This window comes from Panthera tigris, chromosome A1, assembly GCF_018350195.1.
Source record: "Panthera tigris isolate Pti1 chromosome A1, P.tigris_Pti1_mat1.1, whole genome shotgun sequence".
Lineage (NCBI taxonomy): Eukaryota > Metazoa > Chordata > Mammalia > Carnivora > Felidae > Panthera > Panthera tigris.
In genome coordinates, this window is record NC_056660.1 from 85,253,267 (window position 1) to 85,266,588 (window position 13,322).

The window sequence follows — 13,322 nt, forward strand, 5'->3', positions numbered from 1 at the left end:
TGGATGTCATCCTAGAATATTTCCCAAGCAAAGTTCATCCAGATTACACATGGGGTTTGAACTACAAGAGACTGGGACAAGATCAGTGAGCCTTTGAGAGGAGAATATATCCAGAGCCAGAAACAACCTGAAACAGCTAATTAGTCTTTATTGCTCATCCCAAGAAGAAATCCTGGGCATTGAAAGACATAATTTTCCTCTAATGCTTCATCTAGGAGCGTAGTCTGATGATAATACAAACAGCAATTTCTACTTTGGGAACTGGTGTGTGGTACATGAGGAAAATTTTTTAAATTTGAGTGGGTCAGAATAGGTAAGAAAGAATCCTCAAGACATGAAGAAATTTTGAAAATGCAGACGAGAAAAAAAAATGTTCTCCAAGTACATTTTACACAAGCTTCCTTTTCTCAATTCCAGTGAAAGTGGGTTAGCAAGTAAAACATGCACTTCAAACAAACAACAAAAAGTGAGAATAGCTAACATTAGTAGAGATTTGAATAGTAGACAAGGCTGTGTTGTGCATTGAAATGTAGCACCCTGTACCTTTTCAGTATATCTGGTAGATTTAACTGCAGACCTTCCTTTAGTATTTTCCTCAAGTATTACCCAGTTTCTCCTCTCTGTAGAATCAAAGCAACATTTGCAAACTTCAAGGGATTAGACACAGCATGACCTAACAGAGCTCATGGACACTGGAACAACCTAATTAAGAAAAAATGAGGGGCGCCTGGGTGTCTCAGTCGGTTGAGCGTCCAATTTTGGCTCAGGTCATGATCTCGCGGTTTGTGAGTTCGAGCCCCGCGTCAGGCCCTGTGCTGACGGCTTGGAGCCTGGAGCCTGCTTCAGATTCTGTGTCTCCTCCTCTCTCTGCCTCTCACCTGCTCATGCTCTGTCTCTGTCTCTCAATAATAAAGTAAAAACCTTTAATTTTTTTTTAAAAAAGAAAAAAATGAAAGGAAATGCACAATCCCAAATTCCAAAGTGGTATTTATATACTTATATCTTTACCAAGTGTTTTTCTCTTAAAACTTTCCTTCAAAAAAGGCCTGACTTTTTATACTGTGATCAATATGATATACACAAGGAAGTAATGAATGACTTACCATATTCTTTCCGGAGTTTACCTTTAAGAGGAAATACACAAATTAGTTAGAGTGAAACTAAAAATTCTGAGAGTTCACTGCTCTGTGAAGGTGATGCAGTTTATTACAGATGGAGGTTGGAAACTATATTTTGTATCTGTGAGCCATGTGTTGTGCAGCTGGATAACAAGCAAATACAAGTTTCATCCTCATAGAGTTTATTCACAGAGTTTTGAGAACCTGTACTATGATTCAGAGAGGTCTGAGTCATGACCCTCTAACACTGCTCAGGATGATATTCTCTCGAGAATAGTGGACCTGTTGGGTATTTAGTAGTTCTGAGCTGTCTTACATTAAAATATTCCCAAAGGACAACACTGTAACAAGTATTGCCAAATGCTTTTAAAATTTTTCAAACTGTTTGAATAAATCTCTTTCTGACACTATTAACTACATTTATGACAGTTGGAGGAGGTCATTCAAAGAGAATGAGAGTAAAGTATGTATCTCCAAAATCATATCTCTATGCTTAGGAGAGTGCAAAATGTTATTATCTTAAACCCTTGTTCACACAGCGAGATTTTTTTTTAACTGAAGCATAATTGACCGGATATACTTTATTAGTTTCCACTACCAAAAGGTAGTGATTGAATATTTGTTTTATGAAATCATGAGTAAATTGAGTCTAGTTATTATTGACCACCATACAAATATAATAGAATAGTATTGACTATATTCCCTGTGCTGTACATTATATACCCGTTTTTATTTTATTTTTTACTTCTTTTTTTTAATATGAAATTTATTGTCAAATTTGTTTCCATACAACACCCAGTGGTCATCCCAACAGGTACCCTCCTCAATACCCATCACTCACCCTCCCCTCCCTCCCACCCCCCATCAAACCCTCAGTTTGTTCTCAGTTTTTAAGTCTCTTACGTTTTGGGTCCCTCCCTCTCTAATTTTTTTTTCCTTCCCCTCCCCCATGGTAAGTGAAATAAGTCATACAGAGAAAGACAGATACCATATGTTTTCACTCTTATGTGGATCCTGAGAAACTATACCCGTTTTCTAAATATATTTTGTTACTGAAAGATAGCACCTGTTATTTCCCTTTACTCATTTCATTTATTCCCTCACCAATATCCTCTATAACAACCATCAGCTATTCTCCGCATCTAAAACCACAGTTTGTTTTGTTCTGTTCCTTAGTTTGTTTTAATTTTTATTTGTATTTAAAAAATAATGTTTATTTATTTTTGAGAGTGAGAGAGAGAGAGAGAGAGCACAAGTGTGGGAGGGGAGGAGAAAGAGAGGGAGATACAGAATCCAAAGAAGACTCCAGGCTCTGAGATGTCAGTACAGAACCCAAACTAGGGCTTGGACTCACAAACCACGAGATTATGACCTGAGCAGAAGTCAGACGTTCAATCAACTGAGCCACCCAGGTGTCCCTGTTTTGAGTTTTAGATTCCACATGCAAAAGAAATCATATGGTATTTGGCTTTCTTCATCTGAACTATTTCACTTAGCATAGTACTATCTAGGTACATCCATATTGTCTCAAATGGCAATATCTCATTCTTTCTTAATTCATTTTTATGGCTAAGTAATATTCCATTATATAGATATAAACATATATATATATATATATATACACACACACACACTATGTTTTATTTATCCATTCAACAATCATTGGACATTTATGTTTCTTCCATATCTTGGCTATGTAAATAATGCTGTAATAAACATAGAAATGCTTTTTAAATTTGTGTTTTTAATTTTTAGATAATTACCTTGTACTGGAATTACTGGATAATGTGATAATTCAATTTTATTTATTTTGAATATCCTCATGCAGTTTTCAATAATGGCTGCACCAATTTATATTCCCACCAACAGTTCACATTATCCCCTTTCCACATATTTACGATTTGTTGTTTCCTGTCCTTTTGATATTAGTCATGGTGATAGATGTGAGATTATATATTACTGTGGCTTTGATATATATTTTCTTAATGGTTAGTGATGTTTAGCATATTTTCCTGTAACCATTGTATATCTGTACGTCTTTTTTGAAAAGTCCAGTCAGATCTTTGCCCATTTTTAAATTGGGTTGCTTGAGTTTTTAAAATTTTTTTTTTTCAACGTTTTTTATTTATTTTTGGGACAGAGAGAGACAGAGCATGAACGGGGGAGGGGCAGAGAGAGAGGGAGACACAGAATCGGAAACAGGCTCCAGGCTCCGAGCCATCAGCCCAGAGCCTGACGCGGGGCTCGAACTCACGGACCGCGAGATCGTGACCTGGCTGAAGTCGGACGCTTAACCGACTGCGCCACCCAGGCGCCCCAGGTTGCTTGAGTTTTTGATATTGAATTGTATGAGTTTGTTATATATTTTCATAGTGAATCCCTTATTAGATACATAATTTGAAAGTATCTATTCCCATTAAGTGGGTTGTGTTTTCATTTTGTTAATAGTTACATTGGCTGTGAAAAAAAAATTGTTTGATATGGTCCTAATAGTTTGTTTTTGTTTTTGCTCTCCTTGCCTGAGGAACCAGATTCAAGTAAATATTGCTCAGACTTTTGCCAAAGAACTCACTGCTTATGTTTTCTTCTAAGACTTTTATGGTTTAGATATTACATTTATGTCTTCCCACCCATTATCAATTTACTTTTGTTTATGGTGTGAAAGTGGTCAAATTTCATTTTTTTGCAAGTATCTTTTTAGTTTTCTCAACATCATTTATTGAATGGATAGTTTCCCCATTGTATATTCTTGCCTCTTTTGTCACTGAATAATTGTCCATATAAGTGAGTACTTATTTGGGGGCTATTCTGTTGTGCTCATGTATCTATTTATCCACATTTGTGTCAGTAAAGTACCGTTCTCATTATTATAGCTTTACAGTACATTATGGTATCCAGAAGGGTGATACCATGAGCTTTTCCTTCCTTTTCAAGGTTTCCTGCTTCAGAGCTAAGATGATTGCATAGTAGGAGAACTTTACACTTTTCTCATTACTTAAAAAAAACTAGATGGCTGTCAAGTCATTCTGAATACCTATGAAATTGACCTGAAGACTGACAGAACAACTTCACAACTAGAGGGAGAGAAAAGGCGACATTGAGGAAAGTAGGAAATGCAGAGACATGGTTTGGGGGAGACATGGATCCTGGGCACTGTGGAAGGGAGGGACCCCTGGTTGAAGAGAAAGACGAGAGAGAGAGAGAGAGAGAGACAGAGACAGAGACAAAGAGACAGAGAGAGAGAGAGAGAGGATTATGCAGGGGAATGCACAAGGAGGACACTTCCTCAAAGCCATTGACTGGGAATAACAAAGGAGCTTATTTCCTAGAATTTTTTTTTTTTATACAATAGGGCTTAAAGCCTGGAGTTTTTAATGTCAGGGGGCTTAACTGGGATACAGAACAAAAAGTACTGTCCTACTCCTGTGGAGAAGGCAGGCAAACACTACAAGGGCAGGTGGCTTGGCTGGAGGAATGCTTGGGGAACACAGGTAGGGATTGTTATTCTTCTTGGAGCACTTGAGTGACAGATGGCATTCATAGGGACCCCTCTACAGGGACAAAAGTGTCAGAATGTTCCACTTCCCTCCCACACCATTGATAATAATTACAAAGCCTTCTGTCAAAGGCAGCTCAACCCTGACACTGTCTTCCTGGCCTGTGATTGCCCTTATCAGCAAAACCTGCATCAGTCTCAGTGAGATGAGATCCTCTTCCAGAAGACCAGTGCAGCCCCTGCCCAAACCATGTCCCTAAAGTCTGTTGTTTTCAAAGTTGGGAGCCTTTACTGGAATGGACCCTGCAATGCTCATTGCTAGAAGACAGGCAAACTACCTAGGGACAGACAACATGGAAATGGGAATCTGGAAAACACAGGGAGCACACAGAGGGGAGATTATTCACTCTTCAGTGAGTGCTTCTCTGAGAGCACCAGACACAAGAACCCCTCACTGGAAACAAAGGAGTTGGTTGGTGATATCTGTCTCCCTCACCACTCAGTATAAACACAGAACAACCTTTAGTAAATACACAGTGCTGAGACTGGCTGCCTACCTTGCTTACACCAAGTCTCACACCCCTGTGCTCTGCCAATATTTCCATTCCCTGTCAAGTGTGCCTCAGTCCCAGCAAGGCAGGTTCCTTCCTCAGTGGACCAACAGAAATGCTGTCCACACCATGTCTCCCAACCACAGTGTCCTGCAAGGCTTCAGTTCTACTGGAAGTCACATCAGCTATCATATAATAAGCAGACCAGAGCATACCTAGTTAAAATTTGCCACACTCTGGCAAACAAAAACTCAAAAAGTAGGGATTGAGGGAACATACATCAAAAAAATAATGGCCATATATGAAAGACCCATAGTTAACATCATCTCACTAAAGAAAAATTGAAAGATTTTCATCTACAGTCAGGAACAAAACAGGGATATCCATTCTCATCACTGTTATTTGACACTGAAAGTACAAGCCTCAGCAATTACACAGTTAAAGAAATAAAAAGCATCCAAATAGATAGGGAAAAAGTCAATCTTTCACTACTTGCAGATTAAATGATATAGACAACCCAAAAGACTCCATCAAAAAATTCCTAGAAATGATACAGGAATCCAATAAAACCACAGGATACACAATCAATGTACAGAAATCTTGTACAGAAGTACAATGTATAGAAATGTGCAGAAATGTTGAATTCCTAATACATCAACGATTAAGCAGCAGAAAAAGAAACTAAAGAATTGATCCTATTTATAATTGCACCAACAACCATAAGATACCTAGGAATAAACCTAACCAGAGAGGTGAATGATTTGTAATCTAAAAACTACAAAATGCTGATGAAAGATATTGAAGAAGACACAAGGAAATGGGAAAAAATTCTATGCTTATGGTTACAATGAATCCATACTGTTAAAATGCCTCAGCATTTTAGAATGCATAAGTATTCTATGTTGTAAAAAGATGTTGAGAATGGACATACTTGTCATGTTCTGAATGTGGAGGAAAAGTTTTCAGCTTTTCACCATTAAGTATAATGTTAGCTGTGGGTTCTCAAGTAATCAATCTAAACTTACTGCTAAAGGAGCTAGAAAGGGAAAGGACAACCAAAAATGCTACTGAAAATGAAGATTAGAGCAGAGGTAAATGAAATAGAGACAAAAGTTGAAAATATAAATGAAACCAAGAGCTGTTTCTTTGAAAAGTTAGACAAAATTGGTAAATTTATAGCCAGGTTTATCAAGGGAAAAAAAAGAGAGGACACAATAAATAAAATCAGATAATGGAAAAAAAACACAGCAGGTATGCAAAGATTATAAGAGAATATTATTTAAAAAAATGCCAACAAATTGGACAACCTAGAAAAAAATAGGTAAATTCCTAGAAAGATACCAAGTTCCAAAACTCGATCAGGAAAAATAGAAAATTTGAAAAGCCACTTAATAATAATAAAATTAGTAATTAATAAACTTTTAACAAACAGGAGTCCAGGACTAGTGGTGTCACTGGTAAGTTCTACCAAACATCTAAAGAAGCATTAATACCTATTCTTCTGAAACTATATTAAAACATAGAATATGGAAGAAAGCATCCAAATTCTTTCTATGAGGTCAGCATTACCCTGAGACCAAGCCAAAGGTACAGAAAAACAGAACAAAACAAAATACTAAAAATAAACAAAAACAAACAAAAAACAAACAAAAAACAAAAATACAACTACAGGCTAATATCTATGATGAACATGCGTGAAAATTGCCAAAAAAAATATTAGCAAAGCCAAATTCAACAATACATTAAAAAAAATCACTAACCATGATCAAGTAGTAATTATTTCAGGGATGCAAGCATGTTTTCACCATTCACATACCAATCAATGTGATTAATGTCATTAATAAGAGAAAGGATAAAAAACATATGATCATCTCACTAGAGGAAGAAAAAGCATTTGTCAAATTATGACATTCCTTCCTGATAAAAACTCTCAACAAAGTGGATTTAGAGGGAAAATATCTCAACATAATAATGGTGATATACAAAAAATTCAACCTTAACATCATACAATAGTGAAAAACTGAAATCTTTCCAAGTTTTGAATATGACAGGGATATTCAGTCTCACCACTTTTATTCCTCATAGTAGTGCTGAAAATCCTAGCTGCCACAATTAGACAATAATAATAATAATAATAATAATAATATATTCAAATTGCAATGACATAAGCAAATGGAAAAATGTATTATGCTTACATTTTAGAATAATTTATATATTTAAAATGTCCATCCAACCTAAAGCAACCTAAAGTTTCAGTACAAATCCAACAAAATGCCAATAACATCTTTTAAGATAACTTGAACAAATAATCCTAAAACTTTTATGGAATCACAGAAAAAAAAAACTTGTATAACTAATGAAATCTTGATTTCAGAACAAAGATAATGGAATCACAATGGCAGATTTAATGATAGACTACAAACTGCAGTAATCAAGGCAGTATAGTACTAACACAAAAATAGACACATAGATCAATAGAATAGGATACAGAGCACAGAAATAAGCCCACATTTATATAGTCAACCTATGACAGAAGATGCAAGAATATATCATGAGAAAACAAGGTTTTTCAACAAGTGGTGTTGAGAAAACTGCACAGGTATATGTGAAAGAATGAAACTGGACCACTTTCTTACACAATACACAAAAATACAATAAATATGGATTGATGATCTAAATGTGAGACCTGAAGTCATAAAGCTTCTAAAAGAAAACAGAGGCAGTAATCTCTTGGTCATTAGTTTAGCATCATATTTATGAACATATTGCCCCAGGAAAGGAAAAATAAAAGCAAAAATAAAGTACTGGGACAACACTATGGTAAAAATTCTTCAACAGAAAAGGAAGTCATCAACAAAACATAAAGGCAAATACTTGAATGAGAGAAATTTGCAAATAATATATCCAAGAAGAGGTTAATATCCAAACATGTAAAGAATTTATACAGCATGAACAATACCAAAAACAATCTGATTTAAAAATGGGCAGAGGACCTGAATAGACATTTTTTTTCTAAAGAAAACAAACACATTGTCAACATATACTTGATAATATATTCAACATTAGTAATTATAAACAATTTACAAATCAAAAACACAATAAGATTATCACCTTACACTTGTTCGAATGGCTGTTTCCAAAAAAGACAAGAAATAACATAAGATGACGAGGCAGTAGAGTAAAGGGAACTCTCAGACACTGTTGGTGGGAATGTAACCTGGTGGAGCCATTGGGGAAAACAGTATGGAGATTGTGCAAAAATTTAAAAATAGAAACACCATATGATCCATAAATCCACCACTGGGTATTTACCTCCAAAATGAAAATGCTATTTTTTTAAATTTGAGTTTCAAGTCTTTACTTAAATTCCAGTTAGTTGAAATACAGTGCAGTATTGGTTTCAGAAGTAGAATTTAGTCATTCATCAGTTCTATAGATACCCATTGCCCATCACAACCAGTGCCCTCATTAATACCCATCACTCATTTAACCCATTGGTCAGCCCACCTTCCCTCCAGCAACCCTCAGTTTGTTGTCTACTCAAGAATCAGTTTTATGGTTTACGTCTCTCTCTTTTCCCTTCATATGTTCATTTGTTTTGTTTCTTAAATTCCACATTTGAATGAAATCATATGGTATGTGTCTTTCTCTGAATGACTTATTTCACCTTGCATGATAATCTCTAGCTAAATCCATGACTTCCCAAATGGCAAGATTTCATTCTTTTTTTTATTGCTGAGTAATATTCCATTATACACACACACACACACAATTACATTATACATTACATTACATATACATTATGTATATGTATATTTTTTCACATGTTCATTATTGATTCATCAGTTTATGGGAATTTGAGCGCTTTTTTTTTGCAAATTTGCATAGTTTGGATATATTAGATAATGCTTCTAAACACAACAGATGCATGTACGCCTTTAAATCAGTATTTTTTGTATCCTTTGGGTAAATACTTAGTAGTGCAATTGCTGGATCTTATGGTAGTTCTATTTTTAACTTGAGGAATTTACATACTGTTTTCCAAGTGGTTCAACCAGTTTGCATTCCCATCAACAGTGTAAGGGGGTTCCCCTTTCTGTGTATCCTTGCCAACATCTGTTTTTTCCTGTGTTGTTAATTCTGGCCCTTCTCACTGGTTTGAGGTGATATTTAATTTTACTTTTGATTTGTGTTTCCTTATTGATGAGTGATATTGACCATCTTTTCTTGCTTCTCTTAGCCATTAACACCTTTTTTTTAGAAAAAAGTGTATATTCATATCATTTGTCCATTTTTTAACTGTATTATTTGTTGTTTTGATGTTGAGTTTGAAAAGTTCTTCATCTATTTTGGATAATAACCCTTTACCAGATATGTCAATTGTAAATATCTCCTCCTATTCCAAATGTCTCCTTTTAGTTTGATTGTTTTCTTCACTGTGGAGAGGCTTTATCTTGGTAAATTTCCAATAGTTTGTTTTTGCTTTTGTTTTCCTTGCCTCTGGAGAAACAGCTAGTAATGGCCAATGTGAAAGAGGTTACTGCCTGTTTTCTCCTCTAGGATTTCAATGATTTCCTCACTAACATGTATGCCTCTCACCCTCTTTGAATTTACTTTTGTGTATGGTATTCAGAGTGGTCCTTTTCCTTCTTTAGCCTCTTGTTTTCAAGTTTTCCCAACATCATTTGTACAAGAGACTGTGTTCTTCACATTGGATATTCTTTCCTGTTTTGTCAAAGATAAGTTGCCCATATAGTTGTGGGCCCATTTCCGGGTTTTCTATTCTTTTCCATTGATGTATGGGTCTGTTGTAGTGCCAGTATCATATTGTCTTGATCATTACAACTTTGTAATATAACTTGAAGTCTGGAATTATGATGTCTCCAGCTTTTCTTTTCATTTTCAAGGTTGTTTTTGCTATTCCAGGTCTTCTGTGGTTCCATAAATTCTTAGAAATATTCCATTTCTCTGAAAAATGCTGGTGTATTTTGTTAGGGTTTGCATTAAATATGGCAATTTTTTTGGTAGTATAGACATTTTGACAATTTTCTATATTCAGTATCATGTTGTCTGCAAATAGTATTTGACTTCTTTGTTGCCAATTTTGATGCTTTATATGTCTTTTTGTCGTCTGATATCTCAGGCTAGAATTTCCAGTAGTATTTTTAATAACTGCTGAGAGTGGGTATCACTGTACCCATGTACAGGCGTACATGCTCCTGTATCATGGAGGAAAAACTCTCAGTTTTTCTCCATATCAGATGATATTAGCTGTGTGCCTTTTCCTTATGGCCTTTATGATGTTGCAGCATGTTCCCTCTATCTCTACTTTATTGAGGTTTATGTTTTGTTTTTTTTTAATAATTGATGCTGTACTTTGTTAAATTCTTTTTCTGCATCCATTTAGAGGAATGTATTGTCCCTATTCTTTATTTTGTTAACGTGGTGTATCATGTTGATTGATTTTGCAAATATTGAAACACGCTTGCAGCCCAGGAATAAATCCCACTTGATCACGGTGAATAATTCTATTTCTGTACCTTAGATTCAATTTTCTACTCGAGGGATATTGTTGAGGGATACTGGCCTTTAATTTTCCCTGTTTGTGGGATTTTTATCTGGTTTTGGAATCACAATAATGCTGGCCTCATAGAATGAGTTTGGAAGTTTTCTTTCCATTTCTATTTTTTGGAACATTTTTAGAAAAATAGGTATTAAGTCTTCTGTACATTTTTGTTGAAATTCACTTGTGAAGACTCTTGCCCTGAACTGTTTTTGTTGGGGGATTTTTGATTAATGATTCCATTTTTGTTGTTGGTGGTGGTTATTGGTCTGTTCAAGTTTTCAATTTCTTTCCATTTAACTTTGGTAGTTTATATGTTTCTAGGAGTTTGTACATTTATACCAAGTTGCCCAGTTTCTTGACATATGATGTTTCATGACATTCTCTTATAATTGTATTAATGTAGTGTTTGTTGTGATCTCTACTCCTTTATTTGTGATTTTATTTATTGAGGTCCTTTCTCTTTCTTTTTGATAAATCTGGCTAGGAGTTTATAAATGTTATTAGTTTTTCAACCAGACCCTTTTCCCATTCGTCTGTTCTTTTTTTCCTCATTATTTTCTCTATCATAAATTTCTGCTCTAATCTGTCTTAATTATCTTATTCTGCTGGTTTGAGGCTTTGTTTGTTGTTGTTTACATAGCTCTTTCAGGTGTAAGCTTAGTTTTTGTATTTGAGATTTTTCTTACTTCTTGAAGGAGGCTTCTATTACTCTATATTTCCCATTTTCTACAGCTTATGCTTCATCCCAAAGCTCTTGGGCCATCTTGTTTTCATTATCATTTGTTTCTGTGTATTTTTTTTATTTCTTCTTTAATTCCCTGGTTGATCCATCCATTCCTGAGTAAGATGTCCTTTAACCTCCATGTATTTTTGATGTTTCCATTTTTTTTTTCTTGTGGTCGATTTCAAATTTCATGACATTGTGGTCAGAAAACATATATGTTATGATCTGAAAGTTTTTTGTACTTGTTGAGGCCTGATTTGTGACAAAGTAAGTGATCTATTCTGGAAAATATCCCATGTGCACTTGAAAAACATGGTAATCTGATAGTTTAGGAGGAAATATTTTGACTATATCTGTTAAGCCCATTTGGCTCAGGGTGTCATTCAAAGCTATTGTTTCCTTGTTGATGTTCTGCTCATATTATCTTTCCATTGCTGTAAGTGAATGTTAAATTCCTCTCCTATTACTTTATTATTACCAATTAGTTCCTTTATGTTTGTTATTAATTGTTTTATAAATTGCAGTGCTCTCCTTTTGGGTGCATAAATATTTACAATTGTTAGAGTTTCTTGTTGGATAGCCTCCTTCATTATGATACAATGTCCTTCTTTATCTCATATTATAGTCTTCAATTTAAAATGTAGTATGGCCGGGGGTGCCTGGGTGGCTCAGTCGGTTGGGCATCCAACTTCAGCTCAGGTCACGATCTCATGGTTTGTGAGTTCCAGCCCCGCATCAGGCTCTGTGCTGACAGCTTGGAGCCTGGAGCCTGCTTCGGATTCTCTGTCTCTGTCTCTGTCTCTCTCTGCCCCTCCCCTGCTCATGCTCTGTCTGTCTTTCTCTCTCTCAAAAAATAAATAAATGTTAAAAAAAATTTTAAAATGTAGTATGTCTGTTATAAATATTGCCAGTAAAGCTTTCTTTTGACATCTATTTGCATTGTAAATGTTTCTACATCCCCTCACTTTCAGTTTGCTTGTGTCTTGAGGTCTAAAATGAGTCTGTTGTAGTCAGCATAAGTGTGTCTTTTTTCTTACATATCCATTTTGACACATTGTTTTTTGATTAGATCATTTATTCAATTTACGGTGTAAATTTTTTTCAGAATAATTATTGATATATCATAATCAATGGTCTTAGTGCTGTTGTAGTGATTGTTTTGTAATTATTTTGAGAGATACTCTCTGTGTCTTTCTAGTCTTCTTCCCATTGAAAGAGTCCCCTTTCATAATTCTTGCAGGACTGGTTGAGAGTACTCTATTTGTTTCTGTTTATCTGTGAAACTCTTTATCTCTCCTATTCTGAATGATAGCCTTGCTGGATACCTCACTACTGACTGCAGATTTTTCCCATTCAGCACATTGAATATATCATGGAGCCCTTTTCTGGCCTGCCAAGTGTCTGTGGAGAAAACTGCTGCTAACCTTATTGGTCTACCTTTATGAGTTAGTGACTTCTTTTGTCTCGTTGCTTTTAAGATTTTTTCTTTATATTTTGCAAATTTAGACACAATATGTCTTGATTTTTACCTGCTTTTGTTCGTTTTGATGGAAGTTATATGTGCATCCTGAATTTGGAAGTCTATTTCCTTCCCCAGATTGGGAAGTCTTCAACTATAATTGTCTCAGACAAACCATCTGCCACCTTGTCTCTCTCTTCTTCTGGGACTGCTATTGTAAGAATGTCATTACATTTAATGAAATCACTGATTGCATATGTCTACTTTCATGGTTCAAAATTTTCCTTCTCTCTTTTGATCAGCTTCTTTATTTTCCATAAATCTATCCCCTTTGTCACCTCTTCCTTCCTCTGCTTCTTTCATTCTTGTAGTCATTGAATCCAGTCAGTTTTGAATCTCCATTATTGT

At 35.2% G+C, this 13,322-nt stretch overlaps 1 protein-coding gene across 3 annotated transcripts in view; it reads right to left on the reverse strand.

Annotated features, from left to right (window-relative positions):
* Window positions 1-13,322, reverse strand: part of LOC102968613 (butyrophilin subfamily 1 member A1-like) — a 76,636-nt gene that overhangs the window by 13,142 nt on the left and 50,172 nt on the right. For all 3 annotated transcript variants that reach the window (XM_015542397.2, XM_015542396.2, XM_015542398.2), the window contains exon 6: window positions 1,104-1,124. In XM_015542397.2, coding sequence (XP_015397883.2) covers window positions 1,104-1,124 — 21 coding nt within the window. The remainder of the gene's footprint in view (window positions 1-1,103; window positions 1,125-13,322) is intronic.